The sequence below is a fragment of the Leptodactylus fuscus genome, chromosome 4, assembly GCF_031893055.1.
Source record: "Leptodactylus fuscus isolate aLepFus1 chromosome 4, aLepFus1.hap2, whole genome shotgun sequence".
Classification (NCBI taxonomy): domain Eukaryota; kingdom Metazoa; phylum Chordata; class Amphibia; order Anura; family Leptodactylidae; genus Leptodactylus; species Leptodactylus fuscus.
This window is the reverse complement of record NC_134268.1, coordinates 71,703,960-71,728,937: the sequence shown is the minus strand read 5'-3', so window position 1 is coordinate 71,728,937 and position 24,978 is coordinate 71,703,960. Positions and strand designations below refer to the sequence as shown.

The window sequence follows — 24,978 nt, the reverse complement described above, 5'->3', positions numbered from 1 at the left end:
GGGGCTTTTGTGCTGAAATGCTTTGAGAAGTTGCCAGTGCATGTGCTTTTCACATAGGAAGACAATCTCTGCTGCTTTCCCATATGTTTGCAAAGCCATAGTGTGCAGATACTTTCTAAAATGTATCTTGTCTGTTATGGCATATACAGAAATTTAATAGTTTAAATAAACTTTAATCACTTTATAAAGTTTGACAACGTACTAATATTCTTTGTATTGTTACATTTCCTCATCTTTTTGTAAGATATTTGTTTGCTGAATGAAAACACTCTTGATACACTATGAGTGCCCATACACAATAGATTATCAGTCACACCAACCAATTTGGTAGATTTGCCAAGCGTCTAATGTGTATAGGGGTCTCCTGACTTTTTCCCTCCCTGCACATATCAAGGAAATAAAGGAATGGTCATGTTGGATTTCAAAATGCCATTACCTTGTTCTTAAGAAATGTAGCCTATTCTTGTCTTCATGTAGCAAACACTTGGCCAATGGAGGGTAGAGAACAATAGCCATTGGTTCTGTGAACGTTTGTAAAGTGTATGACCACCATAAAGGGAGCCAGTCCCCAGAACCCAACATATCAAGCCAGCACCACAGATAAATAGGTTCCCCCTGGTGAATCGGGGTCTCTGTTGCTGAGAATAGAAAGAATGAAACAAACCAAATAACTGATTAACCACATTTTCCAAATGTTGGGGGTCTCTTCTTGAGATAAGTTTTGTTGCTTGCAATAGTATAAACAACACATTCTGCTATGCTACATCAATACAAGATGTGATTAAGGTTTATAAGGAATTGTGTTAAATAATGACCAAACGTCCCGTTGTGTCTGACAAGAACATTTACACAAACTACTCACCATTTTAGTGACCAAGTGTCCACATTGTAGATATACATGGTTTGTTACTCAATTGTGATACTTTGTATTTACAGTACATAATGTAGTTGTGTTAGTCACTTCCTCTTCCCCTCTTTCAGTTAGGATCAGAAGTGCATTGGAAACATTTAGTTATAAAACAAACAATACTTCATAGGTTACGGAGCCAGTAATTCAATAAAGAAGGGTAAAGCTTAATGATTAACATTGTGATTATACCACTGAATGTTAGTAATCTGTGTCGTACTGGTAAAATATATCACAAATCACAGCTGGAATCTTTAGCATTTCTTCAATATACTACTTACTATAAGTAACACCTGTCATCATGCTGCCATATCACTAGCAATCTGTAACTATACATACCAGACATGGGCTTTCCCTGATGTCCTGCTTTCATTCTTCTTCTAATACCTTGCTTTAGGCCTGACAGTGCTGTTTACCCCGAACTTTTGTCATAGAGTCTAAATTCCTTGAAAATATTACATGTCAAAGTTCAAGATGTAACATAAGATCATTTCTAGTAATTTGTTTGAGGCAAAGGTTTGACTTTCTAAGCATTATGAACCGGGGGCCATCTATGATAATATATATATATATATATACACTCACCGGCCACTTTATTAGGTACACCTGTCCAACTGCTCGTTAACACTTAATTTCTAATCAGCCAATCACATGGCGGCAACTCAGTGCATTTAGGCATGTAGACATGGTCAAGACAATCTCCTGCAGTTCAAACCGAGCATCAGTATGGGGAAGAAAGGTGATTTGAGTGCCTTTGAACGTGGCATGGTTGTTGGTGCCAGAAGGGCTGGTCTGAGTATTTCAGAAACTGCTGGTCTACTGGGATTTTCACGCACAACCATCTCTAGGGTTTACAGAGAATGGTCCAAAAAAGAAAAACCATCCAGTGAGCGGCAGTTCTGTGGGCGGAAATGCGTTGTTGATGTCAGAGGTCAGAGGAGAATGGCCAGACTGGTTCGAGCTGATAGAAAGGCAACAGTGACTCAAATAGCCACCCGTTACAACCAAGGTAGCCAGAAGAGCATCTCTGAACGCACAGTACGTCGAACTTTGAGGCAGATGGGCTACAGCAGCAGAAGACCACACCGGGTGCCACTCCTTTCAGCTAAGAACAGGAAACTGAGGCTACAATTTGCACAAGCTCATCGAAATTGGACAATTGAAGATTGGAAAAACGTTGCCTGGTCTGATGAGTCTCGATTTCTGCTGCGACATTCGGATGGTAGGGTCAGAATTTGGCGTCAACAACATGAAAGCATGGATCCATCCTGCCTTGTATCAACGGTTCAGGCTGGTGGTGGTGGTGTCATGGTGTGGGGAATATTTTCTTGGCACTCTTTGGGCCCCTTGGTACCAATTGAGCATCGTTGCAACGCCAAAGCCTACCTGAGTATTGTTGCTGACCATGTCCATCCCTTTATGACCACAATGTACCCAACATCTGATGGCTACTTTCAGCAGGATAATGCGCCATGTCATAAAGCTGGAATCATCTCAGACTGGTTTCTTGAACATGACAATGAGTTCACTGTACTCCAATGGCCTCCACAGTCACCAGATCTCAAGCCAATAGAGCATCTTTGGGATGTGGTGGAACAGGAGATTCGCATCATGGATGTGCAGCCGACAAATCTGCGGCAACTGTGTGATGCCATCATGTCAATATGGACCAAAATCTCTGAGGAATGCTTCCAGCACCTTGTTGAATCTATGCCATGAAGAATTGAGGCAGTTCTGAAGGCAAAAGGGGGTCCAACCCGTTACTAGCATGGTGTACCTAATAAAGTGGCCGGTGAGTGTATATATCCATATAATGCCCAAAAATCCACTGCAATAATTCATCCATAGAGTGCATAAACAATACCTTACACAGCAAAAGGACATTTAACACAGACCTTCAAAGTATACCTCCAATTATAAAACAACTTTTCATAAATGAATAGTACTCGCAAATATATGAAACTTTGTAATATGCTAAATAGATGTTTCCTTTTCCATTTTATCACTCAAGTTACTTTTTACATAAAAGCCTATGGAGAAGAGATGAGGAGGCTGCTGGAAAAGACATACTTACACTGTGAGTGAGAGAAATCTCATCTGACACTGCTATATTTCAGGATAAGACTAGCACTGTACAGAGTGAGGTCTCCCTCTCCCTTCACCATTTACTTCTATGTGTGAGTTGGATGCAAAGACATATTGTACATAAATATACACTCTGAGTGACAATAAGGGGGAGTATAGTAGCCTAAGACAGTTTAAATAGGAAATATATTTAATCAATAAGTTATATTACAAAGTTTCTTATATTCACATATACTATTCTTCTTAGGAGAAGTAGTTTATAGATGGAGGTACACCTTAACCACTAATACAAAAGATACAAGTGTACTATAGACTTTTCCATTGTAACTGCACATTTTTTGTGATTGTTATATGCAGTAAAATATATTGTATTCTATTTTAAGCAAGAAATAGGTCAAGCATATATGATATATTCAACCTCTTTGAAGGGACATATCATAATAATTCATATAACAATTTCCTCTATGTAAGGCATGTCATTTAAAGGGGTTGTCCCATAACAAGGATCCTATCTATACTGCTTGTTAATGTGGATTTAAGACTTTTCCTAAACACACTGCTTCAGCAAAACTGCTTTGTTTGTCCACTATCTTAATTTATTCACTTCATTGTTGATACTGCGTTTCTATGGCCCTTAGGATTATCTGCTCAAATGTCAAGTGACATAGCTGCCTGCTCTCAGGGGTCAGGAGGGAGGGGCTAAGTGCACGGGAGCGAGCCTGTGTCTGTAGCTGTTCATGTGTCTACACCACACGTGACCTAGCTTCCTGCTCTCAGATAAAGGAGAGGGGAAATGAGTGCTGCTTTCCTATATAAAACAGTCTAAATCCTAGTGGGCTAAAGGACCTGGTCCCATTGCTCACTAGGATTTAGCTTTCTTATATAGAGCAGGCTAAATGCTAGTGGGCAGTGCGGAGCTACACACTAATTTGGGGGCGGAGCTAAACTGGAGGTAGTCGGACAATATGGCTTTGCATATGAAACCCCGCCCACCAATTGACATCGAAAATCAGGAAGAAAGAAGTCTTTGCAGCAGAAAAGACTGGTGAGCAAGGGACATGGGAATACCCCTTTAAGGTGACTTTTCAGAATAAGCTGTCATACGTGTGTACTTGAGGAGCAACACTTTTTCTGGACATTATCTTATGTACATGGAATATTTCACCATTTTTACCATTAGGTGCAAATTGTCAGTTTTCCCTGAAGTAGTTGTTGGAGACTAATGTGTATATATATTTATATATCGACAGTGCCTATTTATTATTAGTCTACCGTCATGGTTACAGAAGGGCTGTCACCGGTGTGAAGCATGTTAAACCAGCCAGTTAGATAGGTCAGGCTCACCTGAATGCAACGCTTTCCGAAAAAGTATGTGCCTGCTTGTTACAGTCAGCTGAGCCTGACATTTTTAAGAGCTTCATCACTGTAAGGACTGTAAGTCTGTGGAATAGCCTACCCTGTAACTGGTCACAACAGTCACAGCTGATAGCTACAAAAAGGTTTAGATGCCTTTTTAGAGCAAAATAGCATTGACGGTTATGGCATTGTATAGAATAGCATGACATTTCCCATCCCTGGTTGAACTTGTTGGCATATGTCTTTTTTCAACCGTTCTATGTAATTGCATAACTATCTAATGCCTCGTTCACACTTGTGCCTTCTATCCGCCTGCCGTGAATATGCTAAAATTGCAGAAAAACAGTTTGGGAACAGCTTGCAAACGGTCCGTTAAAAACCCAATCACTTCAATGTCCGTTAATTTCAATGGGTTTTTACAGCAATCCGCAGGTGTCCGTTTGCATCCACAGTGGAGAAGCTGCAAACGGACACCCGTGGATTGCTGTAAAAACCCATTGAAATTAATGTTTTTTTAAACGGACTGTTTGCAAGATGTGAACGCCCCTCCTGATGTATCCTTAGAAAGGGCAGTCACTAAAAGAAGAAACAGAAAACACATATAAAGCTGTGAAAGAATGACTGGAAGTATAATCTGAGTGTTTATGCACTTCAGTTTGAGTATATAGGAGAACATTGTGAAACCTGTTGCCAATAACATCCTCTTAGTCATACTTTAACTGATAAGCTTATGCTTTTGTCTGCTGCCATATCAACTATACAGCTCTTAGGCAATAATCCACATGTGCTAGCTTCAGCTGTCAAACTTATTGGTCTCCTGCCAGATCCTGCAACCGCCAACTGTAAGAGAAGTAACAAAGAAAAGCACATGTTGATATAGGAGTTAGAAAATGTTTCCCTCAAACACACCCATCCTTACAGAGCAACGGTTATTCTTGTGAAGGAAAGAATCCTGCTGATCTTCCCCAGATAAGGGGACACAACAGATGGCTTCATTCACTAAACTCAACTGATAGCAATGTGAGTTATGAGAGAGAGTCTTATTACTCTCTGCATGGATCTGGTGGTTGCTAAAGGAAAAAAATTCTATCCTATATACATAATAGCTTCAGTTTGCTGGATTTCCTGAGAACGTTAAAGGGCATGCACGGGTTTTGTTACTCTCATTTTCCATTGTGATACTACAACACTCAGCATTCCCTAAGAGCCCCGCAGCTGTCAGGACATGCAGGGTGTAGTCTCACAAGCTGGAGAGCCAAAGGCTGATAAAGGATTTTTTTCTACTGAGCTGTACATGATTTTAGTAGCCGCCTGTGACAGATGTATGCATCTGTATAAACTGAATGGCAACTATATTACAGTGGCCCTTTCACGGATTTAGACACGTAACCCCAAAATGCAGGATAAAGCCAAGGGAGAAAGTTGACTGTGAATGAGTTTCAGTGCGAATACTCATTAGAAAGGAAAAATCCAGCAATTTTAGTGACTAGTTGCTTGGGAGCTAGAGCTGCATTCTCTAGTAGAGTGCAGCGGTGTCACAAATATACCAAGAATGGTGTGATCAAGGATAAACATCCAGTGATAGACAATCCTGTGGATGTAAACAACTTTCCAACTGAAAGAAGAGGATGCCAAGAATTTTTCTTACAAATAGATGGTGCAGTCAAGTGAAATACAATGCTGATGCTCCATGCATAACATGTCCAAGTATAGAACTCATCGTTCCTAGTACAGATTAGTTATAAAACCAGATGACTAGTCCACTACCATTGTCTAAGGGTAATTTCACACGGAGTAACGTGCCGCGTGATGTGTGTGAATGTGTGAGACTTTGCGGGCCGTATACGCTCCCATTGATTTCAATGGGAGTCGGGATCGTATACGCGGCGCTATTTTGCGGTCGTGAAATCAATGGGAGCGTATACGGCCCGCAAAATCTCACACGGCGTGTACGTGCCACATCACGTGGCACGTTACTCCGTGTGAACTTACCCTAAGGGAAACACAAAGGCAAGACAGCAAAACTAGCAAGTGGTAGAAAAACATCACCTGGTCAGATGAATCCCGATTTCTGCTGCACCGTGCAATGGAAGAGAGTTAGAATTTGGCACAAGCATCGGTGAACTCTTCCTACCAGGTTTCAACAGTTCAGGCCGGTGGAGAGTAATGATAACTGATATCTGAGCTGTGGATGATACCTACGTGTTGCAAGATGAATAGCTGCAAGTCTGAAGGCCAGTCAAACTTTCTACTAGATGGGTATCTGTAATAAATTGGCCTTTCCATCCCACTAAACATAAACTCATTGACTGGCAGAAGTTATGCCTGAAATCTGTGCCAATTCCTGACCGGTGTCGATTTCAGTTCTGGTGCACGGCAATGTAATTCAGGTGCAGTTATCAACAGCGGGGGAATAGATTAAGATTGGTGTGGAGAACAGAAGTCTTAATGCGTTTTTAGCACATTTGTGCACACTTGTAACAATATCCCTTCACAGTAAGCAATATAAAGTTTTACATCATGCAAGATCACAACATATTTCCAGAGATTTAGACAACATTTGGCTGTGTCATAAAACATAAGAATCTGGCTGCAAATAAACTCCACGCACACCTGTAACAAAGAGTCAGATTCTAGAAATGAACGAGTACTATTTGAATTGGTAGTTTTGAATAGTACACTACCATAGGGGTTAAGTGGCAGGGCACCAGCCCCGGCTGCGTGTCGGCTGCGTCCATTCATTCCTATGGGAGAGTGCTATTTGAAACTACCGTTTGGAATAGTACTCGCTCATCTCTATCAGATTCCTCAATGTCACAGGTAAGTTTCATCGTTTAATGGTATAATAATCATTGAAGTATCATCCAGCAGGCCCAGCTACCAGGGAACTTTTCAAGGAGCTCTAGGAATGTTCTGAGCTTACTTGTACTATGTGTTTGCATCTTCCTTCCTTTGTCATCCCGTCTTCTATTCTCCTCCATGCTGTAATATGTAATACTGAGTTCCCCCCTCAAGGGTGTGCTCAAACAGTTCTTAGCTAATAGAAATTCCTAATTACACCCCATGTCATTGTTTTCGTTAACAGACTGTCCTCTGTAAAGTGGTATACATATCTGCAGTGTTTACAACTCTTACACACATATGCCGTGTCTGCTGTGGATGTCAGGATGTCATAGAAATAAACAGCTGTAGGACATGTTCCTAAAATGCAGAAACTACATCAAACTGCACTGTCTGAACACAGCATTGTAGGCAAAGCTGCACCTTGAAACTTATAGTTTTTAATGCTTATTACATATGCGAGTCAAGTGTGGATTCAATGTGAGTTTCACACATACTGCATTATTAGGTGTGAATCCTGTAATGGAAATCTGCAATATAAATTTCAGCAAATTTTAAAATCTAAATAACATGTTGATTTCTGCACGATAAAAGTGTGGAAATGATATCCATTCCCCTGTGGTACTATATTCCTCTGCAGAATTCATATACACATATCTGAAGGTAACATCTGCAGTAATTTGGTCTAGTATGGATTTTCCCTTATACTTTTCTTCTGTCACTGGGAAGCATTATACTGTGTATGGGGACACTACTGATGGCGCAGTTATTTGGTAGGGGGTGCCTAAGTCTGAAACAGTTGAGAAACACTGGTTTCTCAACTCTGGTCTGAGGTCTGTGGTCTGTGTTGATTCAGTCCACAGAGTCCTGCCCCCCTGCCCAGTCATGTAGCCGGCCTGCTCCAGACCTTCCCCCAAGTCATGGTGACCATTAACCTCAAACAAGATAGGAAACCGGATTATACATGGAGGAGGGGCGGGGGTTGTTTGGTATTAGCCCTGTGTTTGTTGTCCGTCACCTTTATAATGCAGGGATGACTCTACTAAAAACTTTAGGTTGATGCCGCATGTTGTGGAAATGCAGCTTTTTTTGTTGCATATTTTGCTGTGGTTTTTTTTAGCCAAAGCCAGGAATGGGATGTATAAAGTAAGCTCTTATACTGCTATCTTCTGCTCAATTCACCCCTGGCTTTGGCTTAAAAAAAAAAACCAGCAAAATCTGCAACAAAAAATCTGCATTTCTGCAACGTGAGGCCTCAGCCGTAGGCACATGTCTGGGGGAGGAGGGGTACTGCTTCAGTCTGAAGAGACACGGGGGCATTTCCAGACTTATTGTTTAAGCAATGCTCCTTGGGAAAATGTATGCAAATTAGTTGATTCCAGCCAATCCAGAGCCCCGCATGTGTAGCCAGTATCCCAGCACATAGCGGGTTGGATGAGATGTCATGACAAGGCTACAAAGCCATATGTAAACATGAGCCTGCCTCATTTCAATATATAAGATGACAAGTTCTATTTTCTACTAGTAGAAACCTCCATGTAATACTAGAAATGACTGACAATTGTAAACTCACGTATTGTATATATGCACCCTGCGCTATAATCCATATAGTAGACTGTTGTTTGGGCGGCTGTATACCTTCTGCACGTTCTTTGAAGCTGAGTCCGTTCACTATGCTTAATCACCCAAGAAGTCTGAATACGAGCCACCAATAGTCGTGTAAGAATGCGTCTTTTGAAGTAACCGTGACGACTTCTCTCGCTCCCACAGAGGCAGCGAGAAACCACCAGATTTATTCATCCAAGCAGACTGGATTCCTCCTGTTAATATTTGATAGCAAACGTTTGATTTCCTACCATAGAGAATGAACGTGGATAACCAAAAGTTACATTTGGAGGCCTAGAAAATTTGTATTCAGCCGAGTCTTTGAAAATCCATATAGAAAGAATATAGCCGAAAATAGTGCATGGCTGACTGTGCTCAGCCTCCTGTTCTGGACTATTCATGCTGTATTTATTTGAAAGGGGATTAAGTCCTAGGGTGCCCTGACAGGAAACGTCATGTGATTAAGAAGAGGGCTCAGGCACAGCTTAGCAAACTGCAAGCACAGGGAGGAAATGATTTCTGCTCCACTTCATGCATTTTGGGTGAGTTATAACCGTGGGGTCATTACATCCAACCTTAGGAGCCAAGACCGTTCCACTTTAAAGAAAATTGCTTTATAAATTACTATAAGGAGAAATGTCTTAAGTAGCACAGTGCATTATTCAGGCAAGAATATATTATGGGGAGATCTCTTAATTCTGATATACCTGTAACTTTGTACCCGGAGGAAACGTTGATAAATGAGTCGCACTTGGTGAGAAGCCACAACCTCTTTGATAAAGGCTAAGGTTCACATCAGCAATGGAGTCTATGTTTGGAGACTCCTTCACAGTGACCGCCGAAAATCTCCTCCATCAGAGGACCAGAATAACTAACACACAGACTATAATAGGGTCCGTCAGGCGTCTGTTGTCTTAAAATGAAACCGCCGGATGAAAAGTTGAACTAGAGGCACTTTTTTCATCCGATGGTTTCAGTCCTCCAATGGACCAGAACAATGGACACAAGAGTACAGTCTACAGCGCCGCACCTCCCATGAGGCGACCTGAAGCAACCGCTTCAGGCAGCGCTATGTCGGGGCCCCGGGGGAGGGCGGCATTTTTGCTGACCTAAGCCAGTCCAGGACAAGCTGTCCTGGACTGGCTTAGCGTCACCGTCTCGGCAGCCCAGCCCTGTGGACTCAGCGCTGCTCCAGCGTCCGCCCCTCACACTTAGCAGAGAGCAGGTCCTCTCCCTGCCTGCTCTCTGCCTGCTAACGACGCTTGCTCCGCTCTGCCCCGCCCCTTCCGTCCGATCACGCCCCCTCCGCTCGGCCCCACCCTCTCCTGGGGGGGGGGGGGCTTTCTGACGTCCGCCTCAGGCGGCACAAACCCTAGTTTCACCCCTGAGTACAGATGTGAACATAGGGGGGGGGGGGCAACACAGTAGCTCAATGGTTAGCGCTGCAGCCTTGCAGCGCTGGAGCCCTGAATTGAAATCTTGCCAAATACAATGTCTGCAAGGAGTTTGTTTGTGTTTACGTGGATTTCCTCCCATACTCCACAGACATGCTGATAGGGAAAAATGTACATTGTGATCCATATATGGGGCTCACAATCTACATAAAAAAGTGAACATAGCGTATCACAAATTAAATCTCGTATGTACCAGAAATTTGAAAGCTTGTCTGTGTAAAGTATCAGCCTACAAAAGGTCAGAACATTTGGATACAGTAAATGTCTAGTCCTTATTTTGTAAAATATAAAAATTTTAGCCCATATTGAGAATGCTTCAACACATACAATTTTCACCACAGTCTCATTCAATAAATGATTGTGTGCATTTGACTCCTGTAGAGTCTTAAGGTTGAATATGACTCAGATGAGGTTTTTTACAAGGTTATATTAGGTGGGTAAAGCTCCCATTCCCCATCTGACACCACGTGGAAGTTGTAGAGAGAGAACTGAAGCAATGACTGCCTTACAATACAGAAGTCACGCTCATGGGTAGCCACATCTCTGCCTTTTCCATATTGGACAGGACTACCAGGAAATAGGCTCTAGAGGGTTCCTAGGTCCCCAAAGACCCCATATGAGCCCTATGTACCCTCCCGATAATCTAACCTCAGTTCTAGGGGCATGTACATGTGATTTCTGCAATACCAGAGATAAAGGAGTTTTCATGGGAACAGACGTTTTTCTGGATTTCCTTACTGTCGTGAAATAGAAAACCCCATAGCCATTACCTCCTTACCCTGAATTTGATATTAAACCTTGTTCACACTGTGCAGTTTTATATTGTTTTTCACTCACTAGCTGTTTTCAGTCCTATGTGTATGCTGCGCTATTTTGACGTTTGTCCAATATAACTTACTACCAAGAACATTGTCAATCTGTGGTATAATTGAGTAACTTGCTCTATTGTGTACAAATTGCACATCCCAAAGTCTCTACAAGACACTTGGCATGCAGCGACATGTGAACATAGTTCTCTTTTGTTCTCGCTATGAAACACGTAGATGTTTATTTGAAGTTGGTTTCGCATTTGCTTGGATGTTGAATATTTGACCAGTGTTGTTGAATTCATTTCAGGCCCCTCTGGCAGAGAAGTGTAATACAAGGGTAAGACAAGAGCAAACACTAAGCCATTCACATTTCCTTTTAAAGGAGATGTCCCATGCAAGTATACTGAAAGCACACCTTGTATCTTTTATGATACGTGAGTCATATGTGGCTGAGAAATGACAGTGACAGCATGTCTGTGCCTGACCTAGGCTATGAGGAGCCTTGATATGCTTTTCATTTCTATACGCTGATACATACATCCTTCTCATACTTTGCTTGTGATCAGGAATGACAGAAACAATGAGACAACTTTATGTTTTGCAGGAAATTCAGCCAAGGATTGGTTAACTGTATATGAATATCACTTTGGCACTCATGAATAATGGAGATGCAGAATTCATTTTATCTTAGTTTGGTCTTCACTTGTCTTCCCCTTGTTTTTTTAAGTAGGGGTTTTAGGATGGGATGGAATGTGTATATATGGGTACTGACAAAAAATACAAAATGAAACTTGTGAGTACAAAGTGTCTATTCTATGGCCAGATGTTTAGGTAAATTGTTGGGATCCTAAGAATGCTTATTCCTGACAATTGCTCTGTCTAACTAGGACCCCTTCACACTACTGATACGCTGCCTGATTCTGAACGTTAAAACACGGTCAGAATCAGCGCGTATAAAGCAGATCCCATTCATTTCAATGGGGAGCCGGCATACGAGCGCTCCCCATTGAAATGAATGGGCTGCTTTTTACTCTACGAGCGCTCCCATTGAAGTGAATGGGAAGCGCTCACGTGTACGGCTCACCGTGTGAAGGGGCCTGGCGCTCGGCTCAGTCCGAGCCGTACACATGAGTGCTTCCCATTCACTTCAATGGGAGCGCTCGTAGAGTAAAAAGCAGCCCATTCATTTCAATGGGGAGCGCTCGTATGCCGGCTCCCCATTGAAATGAATGGGATCTGCTTTATACACACTGATTCTGACCGTGTTTTAACGTTCAGAATCAGGCAGCGTATCAGTAGTGTGAAGGGGCCCTAAGGCTGATTTTCACACTAACCAAATATTGGAAGTGAGACGTGGTTCATGTGCGAGCCTGTACACTATGCCAGGAGAGATCTATGATATTAGGAGTACCGGCCTCTTCACTACATACTGTCCCATAGTGACATCAGTACAGAACAATATGTAGCGGAGAGGTAATAACTCCTAGCTTTATAGTTATCTATGATATTAGGAGTGCCAGCCTCTTCACTAGATACTAACCCATAGTGATTACAGTACAGGACAATATGTAGCAGAGATACATCTCCCTTCATAGTGTATAAACCAGTAAATCTGGATCACACGTGGACTGAGGCTCTTGTCTGAGACTTTCTTAGTGTGGTACCAGCCAATGGTTGTGGAAAAGCTGTTTGTTTATAGCAAATCTGATACAGTCAGGCCAAGAGTGGCTTCAAAAAGAATGTGAAATATATAGGAAGCATTTATACTTCTCCCTCTTACTAAATCGACTCCTGGCTTTGCCTGAAAAAAAACACAGCAAAATATGCATAAAAAAAAAATAATAAAAACATGCATTTCTTAGTTTAAACAAAGTAATGTGTGAACTCAGTCTTAATGTGCTTAAAAATCAGCCACTCATAACCCTGCGAAAATAGGAATGTGCGACCAATAGTTACTGCAGCTGATGAACCAGGATCCTCCCCCTGTTTAGCTTTGTATCTTTGTATTGTGCAAACAACACGATTATAGGCAACCAGTGCTTGTGCTGCCTGCATGGGTGTAACTTGAGAGGGTACAGAGGGTGCAATCGCACCCGGTCCCAGCATTCTTAGGGCGCCCATGAGTACTGGCAAAAAGGTTCACAGTTATCTCACCTGCCACTGGGCCCATAAGTCAGGAGATCCATAGGTGCATTGAATATTTACTTCCACTGTCAAAAGGAGAAAATAAATAACCTTTTCATGCCAAAAGGAGCAAATGGTCAAAATATACCATAGTCATGGATGGATTCTGGAAGGGGGGAGCACAAATGGGGAAATAATTGCTATAGGGGGCCCAAGCTGGGCTTTTGCACCAGGGCCCTTGAGCCTTTAGTTACGCCACTGGCTGCCTGGTAGTTGGACAGTGTAAAAGGACTCACAGGCCCCGGGCTGGGACAAGGCATTTTTCAAGGCTATAATATTGAACTCCACCTCCTGCATTCAGGCAGTGACATCACATCCATTGGTCATGAGGTCATGCTGCAGTTCAGTCCTAGTCAAAAGCATGGGGCAGAGTTGTAATATGAAAAACACAGCTACCATATCTCCTTGGTAAATAGTGAATGGCAATAGATATCATAGTCCCGGACTGATTCTGAGATAAGCATCACTATTTTTTTTTAATATATTAGTCTGTCACTATTATTATTGTTGAAGTGTTGAAAAGTAACAAAATTTGATATAAAAAACATGTTTTTCAGGCACATTCCATAGGACATAGCACACAGTGAGTCCTCTTATGGCCATATGTGTCTGTTTATAAGTGGGAGTGCGCGCAATAAATGTTCACATGTCCTCGGTTCACCTTTGTCCTCTCCACTTTCTCTCTGCTCTGAAGTGCTATCCATGTTATGCTGAATTCACAGGAGTCGTTGTGGATATCGCAGGAAGATAATGTTCTGTAAAGTAATATATGCACATAGGGAAGCAAAACAAGAAGTGTTAATTGATTGTCTTTGGTTTATTTTTCAGTATCTTCATGTATTACCACATATAAAAAGACCCCTCCTCCAGTACCACCCCGGACAACAACAAAACCTTTCATCTCCATCACTGCTCAGAGTAGCACAGAATCTGCCCAAGATGCCTACATGGATGGACATGGACAAAGGGGGGATATGATTAGTCAGTCTGGTCTCAGTAACTCTACTGAGAGTCTGGACAGTATGAAAGCACTGACGGCTGCTATTGAAGCTGCCAATGCCCAGATTCATGGCCCGGCAAGCCAGCACATGGACAACACCATGACAGTCAACTCCACTTCAACTGTTTCCACCATCACTGCAGATGACAGGAAAAAGAATCAGTTCAGGAAAAACCTATCTATTGGAATACAGGTAACCTAATAATTCTACATACTGCATGGAAATACTTATTGTATGGCCAGAATTACAGTAGTAAAGGGAGTCTATCAGCACTAAACTCGTAGTACCCTGAAGAGGTCATTCTGCAATTTCCAATTATGCCTATTTTATTTAGCTTTGGAGTAAATCACTGTTTAATTTTTATGCAAATTATGATAAAAGTGCTCTGGGCTGTGTCTTAGCCTGGGCCTTGGGCTCAGCTCTAGATTCAGACGCAAAGCACTTCTCCCCTTATTTGCGTGGTGCTCCAACACTGAGTTACAGAGGCATATTTGGAAAGTGCAGAATAACTTCTATAAGGTAATGGGGTTAGGTTTACAGCAAGTTTAGTGCTGACAGACTCCCATTAAGTACTAGAGTATCAAGCTAATGCCAGAAAGGCTATATTTCCAAACTATATAGCATTCGATGAAGCTCTGTATATCACCTATGAGTACTATATAAATATATAGTTAAAGATATAGAATGGGATTGTTTCATTTTGGAATGTATTTATGTAGATTTTACAGAGATCACCCTGTGGTATAAATAATATGTTAGCTTGATTCTGTGGGCCATTACTATTACAGCTTTACAGTTTCACAGCAGTTGCATAATAAAAAACGTGTTATAAAGCCATTCAAGAACCATAGTATGTCTATTTTTCAGTGCACCGTGGGCTTCTTTTTGCAGGACAACCCTTAGTTTTCATTTTCGGATACACAGGACTTATTGAATACTCTTTATACTATTTGGGTAGTGGAGCAAACAAATTTAGCTAAATGATTAACACAACTTTTCTTTGGAAGAGGAAACATGGTCACTCAGTGGTTAGCACTGCAGCCTTGCAGCGCTGGAGTCCTGGGTTCAAATTCTGCTAGGAACAACATCTGCATGGAGTTTGTATGTTCTGCCTGTGTTTGCGTGGATTTCCTCCCATACTACAATGGCATACTGAGCCCTGTATGGGGCTCACATTCTACATTAACAAAAAACTTTCTTTGGATATTTTTTTTTTTTAGTTCTACTAGGTGACTTGCCGAACAGTTCTTCCATTTCTTTAATGATACACATTAATACTTCTGTGGCATAATATTGCCTGTTACTGCTACATTCACATTAGTCATAATCGGTCACTATCACACGGCAGTATTAAATTCTGTGTATGAGAATGGGGGCTATTCACTTGACCAATTATCAAAAAATAGATCATGTCCAATTTTTACCCATTTTCATAGCTTCCTCAATGTACTCAAATATATGGGCACTTCTCAGATGCAAAACTTTATATACCACATTCATTACAAGCCCTGTCTATTAGGTACTGACATTTTTGGTCTGGCTGCCATGGAAACTCATGAGTACCATGCAAATTCCTTAGTGGCATAGTCAACATTGACTTCTGCATCTTAGGGGCCAAATGGCTGAATTGAAGGTAACATTGGTTATGGCCATTGTATAGGGAGGCTTAAAACAACAAATCATTTATAAGGAGCTGTCTGTTCTGCCCAGGATCCATCAGAGTATCTGTTGAGTTCCCCAATCTTGGTGACACAAGTGTCAATATAATTGATCATTTACAACAGTATTACCTGTTTAATATTCTTTTTTAGGTTGATGGGCCAGAAGAAGCCGTGACTGCAGAGCAGAGAGAGGCGGCCTACAGATATCAGTCAGTAGGAATTCAAGTAGAAGAAGAAAGAGCGTAAGGAACCATGATTGCTTATAACTTTATTATTAGAGATGGGCGAACCTCCCAACATTCATTTCGGGCTCAGGTGGCTCAGGTCCCAGTTTCATTAAGGGTCAAACAAGTTTGGTACAAACTTGAAGTGAAATGATTATACTCTGGGATCTCCTCACACACCAGAGTAGAATAAGTGGAGGCCTTCCATTAGTTCTTTTGGGCCTCTTTGTGGAATCCAGCACTCTCTTTTAGTCTTCTCAGTGACATCATGCACTGATCGGGTGTCAGTCGTAACATGGGCACAACAAGTATTATGACATCATGAAGCCCAGTAAACCCATGTGACCGCTGTGGTACAATCAGAGGCCTGAGGTGCATGATGTCACCAGGAGAGCACCAGATGCAATTTTTTTCATCTCCCCTGGGCCTGTTATACTCCAGCACAATGGTTCTTAACCGGGGTTCGATCGAACCCTAAGCCATATGCACGGTTCATTTTGTGTACCAGCAAAAAAACATATACCTATGTCTTGAATTTGGAAATAAATCATATTTGATTTATCACTAAAGAAGGATTTGGTGAATGTGCATATGAAACTGGAGGGTTCGGTACCTCAAACAAGGTTAAGAACCATTGCTCTAGCATCTGAAGAGATCCCAGAGTATAATGATTTACTGTAATTCATGTTGCATCAGCCATTTTAGTTTGTTTGAGATGAATCTCCAGTTATTTGTTTCATTAAAAACAGAACAATTTAGGATATTTGGGTCAAACTTGGCTCGTGCCAAATCGGTTCGCCCATCTCTGTAGTAGTGTAATAGTGTATTTATAGGTATATACAGTTTAGTTTGCGTATACTGATGTAATCCCTGTTTTGGGGAATATAAAGTCACAAGTGGCTTATTTTTGTAGAGCAGAGATATAGTTTCCATCAGATGACTAAAGTGTTTCATTACTGAATGCATACCTGAGAATATAATAAAATGTATCCAGGTCATGATGCAGCTTGTTCTTAAATTACGTAACATAAGAAATACTGCAGCTACAAATGTCATATAAAGTGTTATATGGTAGGAGTTAGCCATAAATCTGGGATCTCAGTCATTTGTGACCTCAGTTTTATTCACACAATTTGTCTAAATGATATCCAAAATTATTGGATTTGTATAGAGAACCTTACTAATACAATAGCTTATATGCTGTGGAAGGAGATCAAGGGCTTTAATGGCCGACATTTCTCTATTTTATATTTGCATGGTTATTTCCCGCAGTGCTTTACATAGAAAGTTCGCAGAGGTTTCCTTTGCTGATTTAGTTTCAATTATACCTATGGGGAAACTACCGGCATTGGAATTTTGGAAATCGTAGCGTGTCCATACTGCAACATGAGCATAGGATTCAGTAGAATCCCATCCACTTTGCTTTGACTGTAAAATGCTACAATTTTTCCCACTGCGGGAAAATCATGGTGTGTATACACCACATGTGGCCCCGGCCTAAAGCAGCAATGCATTACCACAGCGTTTTTCAGCTGTGGTTTGCTATGTAGAGCCGCAGCCTAAAACAAAAATTACCTTTGATTCCCCAGATCAACCAATAACAACTTTCAGCTTTCATTACTTTTAGTGGTCTTGAAACATGACAGCTGCACTATGTAGTTGCAATGGGGAACAAAGAGTTTTTGTTTTAGACAGTGTCATACATCTGCTCCAGTAGATTTGGCCATCCTTACCTTTTCTCTTGGTTTGAGATATGCTGATGTAGGACACAAGATAACCAGTTTTGGGGGAGAAAAATCTTATGTTTACAACTTCTTTACATTGCATATCCAATGGGAAGGGCCCAACCATACAGTCTCTTAAATAGTATTTGGGAACCCGAGACAAGTCAATATGTTGTAGTACCTCCCCAAACCACTAACCTCATCTGTGTCGCATATACGTAGATAGATGATAGATAGAGCAATAGATAGATAGATAGATAGATAGATAGATAGATAGATAGATAGATGATCTCTTCCATATAGACCTGGACTGAATTTCTCCTGTTCCCATTAGTTGCCATGAAGTTCTTTGAACACAGAGATTTCATAAATTCCTCTTCTAAAGATGAACGCACAACTTTTGCATAAATTAGACATCCCTGTGAATGATTTCAGTTCTCCTCTGGTTACTGTTCTGCTTAAAGCAGGAAGTGGTACTTGTCTTGTCAACAAAAATATGAGAAGTAATACTTCTGTTATATAGCGCTTCTACGACACACCGTGAGATTTCGTCAGCTGGATACAGTATAGGCGGCTGTGATTGACAATGTCTGCAAAGTGCGGAATATGTTGGTACTATACAAGTAAGCAAGATAATAATAATACCATACAAAGTAGATAAATCCAGGGAGCCTCCTTCCAGGGAGATAAGGATAGGGCTGTTTATTTCCATTACAGAAAGGCAATACTTTATCCCCCCTTGGCCAAGTTGAGCATGCATTAGTATAAGGGATTGAACAGACAGGGTACCAAAACTGCACAAGACTTTGGCCACTGTCTTTCTACAGTGGGTGATCAGGTTTACCCCTAATGTTATACAGTCATTGGCTCCTTAAGAGTGGATATATTAAAAATGATCATCTGTCCAGTTTCTCGGTAATTTGCTCCATTCCATATAAAATTCACTTGCTCCTTAGGAAAACTTAGTAACAATAAATACAAGTAACAGCTTCTAGTCTCCTGCTAAAGAGCAACAACTGAAAATATTAAAGAGCAAATGTCCTGGAGGTGGATCCGACACTTATACCCCTGAGATAATGCTAATAATGTAGTCTAATAAATTTACATAATAAGTGTAAGCAAAATATGACAAAAGATAATGGGGTGCATTAGTTATCCACCATGGAAGGCTAAGCCTGCTGGTAGTAAATGGAAGGAATGTCACAGCTTGTTTTGTCTCATGGCCTTTTAACCCACTTCTTGACCGGTCACTCATCACTGCCCTCAGTTCAGTTCTCCCATGGGAGGATCTCAGTGCTCGGTAACAAGCAGTGCTAATGGATTCCGAGCCACCTCATCTTCACAGCTCCAACATATGAGATGACTTTATCATGGCAGTTTGGCGACTGCATTCACTTTAGCAAACAGTATATGATTTACTTCTCCAAATTTCTTATAGAATATTTTACAATAATCTATAGTGCTATTTTCTGATGACGTGTTAGATCTGTAAACATGATACATATGAGAGTCTCACTGCTGGGACCTCCACTGGTTACTACAACAGGGGTCACATATACCCCCATTTCAATGTAGCACAGTCACAGAGCAGGGCACGCAACAAACCCCCAGGTCTATGCTGTTTTACAGAACAGGGAAAATCAAAATGAACTATTTGACATTTTTCGTTGTTGAAACAAATTTAAATAATACATGATGAAAACATCGCACTTTCCACAAACTGATATAAACAAAAACTGCATATGGCCACATAAAAGAGAGGACTTGCATAGATCCATATATGAAAATATATAAAAAATGACAAGTGTCATAATATGGCGGCACAAACTTACTGTATAAGTATGTGAAAACCTTAAGTTTTAAAATTTTTAAAGATGTTAAAACATAGGAACTCCATGATCAGAGTAATGTACAGAATACAAGTATTGTGGCATTTTCGTTACACGCTGAGTACTAAAAAAATGAAACCCATAAGAATATGAGACAAGTGCGTTTTTTCGAAATCCAATCTGGTTTCTTTTTTTCCCTGTTCCCGAGTACATAATCTGTAATACTAAATGTTGACTTTAGGAATTGCAAAAAGTCCGCATGTGACTGTGAGTGGGAAAAATATAAAAAAGTTTCTGGCTTATGGGGAAAAAAAACGGAAATACAGAAAGAAAAAGGGCCTGAAATAACCAGACTGTAATGCTATGGCTTATATACAACTACCAATATACTATTATTAGCAAAATTGTTCCATTCTCCACCAGGATAACATGGGGGTCAGATAAGAAGAAATCAAATTCACGGTGACAGCTCTTGTGTTCCCAACACTTGAATACAGACATTTATGGTATCTGCATTCGATCAATGAGAGCGGGAAAGGCTGTTGTTATGTCCATCAGCACATTATAACAAGTCTTCTTCCCATTCACAGCATGCAGGCATGGTAAACACAGTCTGATTATACCATGGAAAGCAGTCACAGGGAATATGATCTTGTCTATTACCCAAATGGTTGCTGTTAGTAAAGAGAGTGATTAGGGTAATGGCCGCATATTAGGAATTGCTGACAATGCAATACTAATGTATACATGACAGGGAAACAAAGATGAAATAGCCTTACACAAGAATACAGACAAGGGAGACTATTCCTATTCCAAAATAGAAAAAGAGAAATACTGAAAAATACAGTTGACAGTAGTTATCTCCATTCACATCTGCACCACTGACAGCTATCTCTGTATGTATGGTCACTAATAGGCCGCCCACTGGACTCCATTACTCTTTCCAAGCATAGAAACAACAGAGAAATAAATGAATAAAGGATAGATTATAATGAATCTTTTCCCACAATACTATATATCGGTCTGCTCAGCTCTCTATAACATGCTGCCAGCAGCTTAGACTGCATTTATATTTCTGACAGGTTCGCTTTGCATATATTCTGTGCAGATTTTTGAGATTTGTCAAAAACGCATACCCACTTTGCTACTGCTGTAAAATGTTGCAGATTTTTATCATGGAAATTCCACAACATTTCAGTCTCCTGGAAACATATTTACGGCATACTTGTCCTGCATTAGTCAACTGGCATGGCGAGGACTCCATGGAGACATACACTCACCGGCCACTTTATTAGGTACACCATGCTAGTAACGGGTTGGACCCCCTTTTGCCTTCAGAACTGCCTCAATTCTTTGTGGCATAGATTCAACAAGGTGCTGGAAGTGTTCCTCAGAGATTTTGGTCCATATTGACATGATGGCATCACACAGTTGCCGCAGATTTGTCGGCTGCACATCCATGATGCGAATCTCCCGTTCCACCACATCCCAAAGATGCTCTATTGGATTGAGATCTGGTGACTGTGGAGGCCATTGGAGTACAGTGAACTCATTGTCATGTTCAAGAAACCAGTCTGAGATGATTCCAGCTTTATGACATGGCGCATTATCCTGCTGAAAGTAGCCATCAGATGTTGGGTACATTGTGGTCATAAAGGGATGGACATGGTCAGCAACAATACTCAGGTAGGCTTTGGCATTGCAACGATGCTCAATTGGTACCAAGGGGCCCAAAGAGTGCCAAGAAAATATTCCCCACACCATGACACCACCACCAGCCTGAACCGTTGATACAAGGCAGGATGGATCCATGCTTTCATGTTGTTGACGCCAAATTCTGACCCTACCATCCAAATGTCGCAGCAGAAATCGTGACTCATCAGACCAGGCAACGTTTTTCCAATCTTCAATTGTCCAATTTCGATGAGCTTGTGCAAATTGTAGCCTCAGTTTCCTGTTCTTAGCTGAAAGGAGTGGCACCCGGTGTGGTCTTCTGCTGCTGTAGCCCATCTGCCTCAAAGTTCGACATACTGTGCGTTCAGAGATGCTCTTCTGGCTACCTTGGTTGTAACGGGTGGCTATTTGAGTCACTGTTGCCTTTGTATCAGCTCGAACCAGTCTGGCCATTCTCCTCTGACCTCTGGCATCAACAACGCATTTCCGCCCACAGAACTGCCGCTCACTGGATGTTTTTTCTTTTTCGGACCATTCTCTGTAAACCCTAGAGATGGTTGTGCGTGAAAATCCCAGTAGATCAGCAGTTTCTGAAATACTCAGACCAGCCCTTCTGGCACCAACAACCATGCCACGTTCAAAGGCACTCAAATCACCTTTCTTCCCCATACTGATGCTCGGTTTGAACTGCAGGAGATTGTCTTGACCATGTCTACATGCCTAAATGCACTGAGTTGCCGCCATGTGATTGGCTGATTAGAAATTAAGTGTTAACGAGCAGTTGGACAGGTGTACCTAATAAAGTGGCCGGTGAGTGTAAGTCCATTCAATAGACCTACTGGTAACCCTGGGTATAATAGCCCCTTCTAACGGAGACCATGGTTGTGATTTTTTAAAAAAAAAAATTCAGAAACTATGCTAAACCTGTTGAATGTATTACACAAGTACACAATTTTTTTATCAATAATTTTTAAGGCTATATAGGGGCACATATACGTGTGAGGTTTGGGTCCATGCTGTAGCAAAATTAGACAGGGCATCTGAGTATCCTTCAGTAGTCTTCGACAATAAATTGACCCAATTTAGAGTTACCTTTGGAGCCAAATATTTCCACTTACATCATTCATGAATGGATTGATTCTCACTGGTGATACAAGTGCATAGGAATCCTTAGGAATCATTTTTAGGTGGACCAAAGAATTTCCAAACTGACACAAGTGCCCACGCAGATCCGACTACCTGTGAATTCAATTGCATTAGTTTTCTACAAAATCAAGCAGTAGCACCCATTCCAAAATGAGCCCGGGACCCCCAAATGGCAATAACACAGCGGGAGAAACTGCTGTGTTTAACAGTCACTACAAAGTTCTAGCGAATCCCATTCACACATTGCTGAAAAATACACACAGTGGATATGCTCCTATTTCTAAGAACATTGCAGTTTTGAAAATCACTGCATATCAATTATACCTGGAAACATGAACACTTTCTCTATAGGTATAATGGAAGCAGAAAGTTTGCAGGGTTGCCACATGTTTATTCCTGCAGCGCTTTTCTGCTGCAGCCTGTTATGTGGGACCTCAGCTTTAGGCCTGGTCCACATCTGCATCGGTAATCTGTTCGGGGAGTCTGCATGGGAACTTCCCCGAACGGACTATTGAACGCATTGTCAAGCGGTGTGCAGTGAAAGCACACGGACCCCATAGACTATAATGGGGTCCGTGTGCTTTCCATACGATCTCCACAAGGAACATGCAGACTGAAAAGTAGTTCACGATCTACGTTCGTGTCTGCATGACTCGTGCGGAGACTGTGCGGAAAGCACAAGGACCCCATTATAGTCTATGGGGTCCGTGTGCTTTCACTACACCCCGCTTACCAATGCGTTCGGTAGTCCGTTTGGGGGGGTACCCATGCGGACTCCCCGAACGGATTACCGACACAGATGTGAATCAGGCCTTAGGCAGAGGACATGCATGGTGAGTTTGCAGTGGAATATCCAGGGGCTAATCCTTCACCAACTATAGGTTTACAACAAGCAGCGTATCAATCACTACTTTGTTTTCGGTTGTGGTGCAAAGGTTGAAAGTCAGGCCACCTGTCTGAAAATCTCATGTGAATGCTCTGACAAAATTCAGCTAATTTCAACTTTGTGGTCTTAGAGATTATTCATACAACAGGTTTTCACAGATGTGTGCTTGTCATATTTTTAAAAGCACACAGCCTCATAGAAAATAATGTATCTATTCGTACAACTGTTAAATAATAGAACGTGCCATTTTTGGGCTGTTTTCACGGATCCCTCAATAGTCTGAAATCTACGAGGGATCTGTGAAAGCCAATTAGCCTGTAGTTTTTCATGCAGCCCTGTCGTCTGAATAAACACGTAATCTCAGCCAGAAAGAAACTATAAACTATCAGCCAGATAAAACTTCCAGTCTGCACTGCACCATACTGTTTCTATCTTTGTATATTGCTCCCTGTTAACTTTTCTACCTCTGTCCTTCATAGAATCAATAGTTTAACTATTTACCCTCTAAATTGATTGTGCTTGAGAAATGCAGCTTTTCTGCAGTGTTTTTAGTCCACAATGTGTGGATGGGAATAGCCTGAATGTCATTCAGTCTAAGGCCAGGGCCCCATGGGCCAGAAATGCCATGGCGTTTTACAGTACCTGCAGAGTGGATGGGATTTATGCGAATCCCATGCCTACTTTGTGTTTCAAACCGCAGCACAGACACGCTGCAATTTTGCAAAACCGTCACGGTTTTGGAAATTGCAGCATGTCAATTATATATACGGAAACGCCGGTGGCTCTCCCATAGTCTGTGGTAACAGAAAGTTTGCAGAGGAAAACTCCGTGAATATTCTGTTCAAAGCGCTGTGGGAAGAACCGCGATGCGTTCCCACCGCGGTTTTTCTCACAGTGCTTTAGAGCTGCGGATCGTCCTATGGGGCATTAGCCTGAAGCCCCATGTTGCGGAAAGGCAGCTTTTTTGTTGCAGATTTTGTTGCATTTTTTAAAAACAAAACCAACAATGGCTACAACAGGACTGGGAAATATAAAGGAAGTTTTTATACTTCTACTTTTGCGCAATCCACTTCTGACTTGGCTCCAAAAAATGCAACAAAATGTGCAACAAAAAAATCTGTGCTTCCACAACGTGAGGCCTTAGCCGTACCCTTCATTCACATCTGCGTTCAGTATTCCGTTTGGGGAGTCCACATGGGGACCCCCCGAACGGAATAATGAATGCAACTGCAAGCGCTGTGCAGAGAAAGCGGTGTGCCGCGCAAGCACATGGACCCCATTGTAGTCTATGGCGTCTGTGTGCGTTCACTGGCACACCACTTGCAGTTGTGTTCGGTATTCCGTTCGGGGAGGTCCTCATGCAGACTCCCCGGATGGAATACTAACACAGATGTGAATGAGGCCTTAGGGTAAGTTCACACATAGTTTTTTGGATCGGAACCTGAGGCGGAGGCCGCCTCAGGTTCCGATCTAAAAGCCGATCGCCACGACAGAAAGCTGGTGCACTGCAGTGGCATCCAGCCATGTGCTCTGCTCCGGATTAGGCCCAATGGGCCTAGTCCGGAAGAGGAAGTTTCTTCAGGCCGAATCGC

At 41.7% G+C, this 24,978-nt stretch overlaps 1 protein-coding gene across 1 annotated transcript in view; it reads left to right on the top strand.

The window, feature by feature from the left end:
• DLGAP1 (DLG associated protein 1) overlaps positions 1-24,978 on the top strand; it is a 432,343-nt gene that overhangs the window by 362,145 nt on the left and 45,220 nt on the right. Inside the window, exons 8-9 of the mRNA XM_075270644.1 lie at positions 14,070-14,434; positions 16,054-16,145. Coding sequence (XP_075126745.1) covers positions 14,070-14,434; positions 16,054-16,145 — 457 coding nt within the window. The remainder of the gene's footprint in view (positions 1-14,069; positions 14,435-16,053; positions 16,146-24,978) is intronic.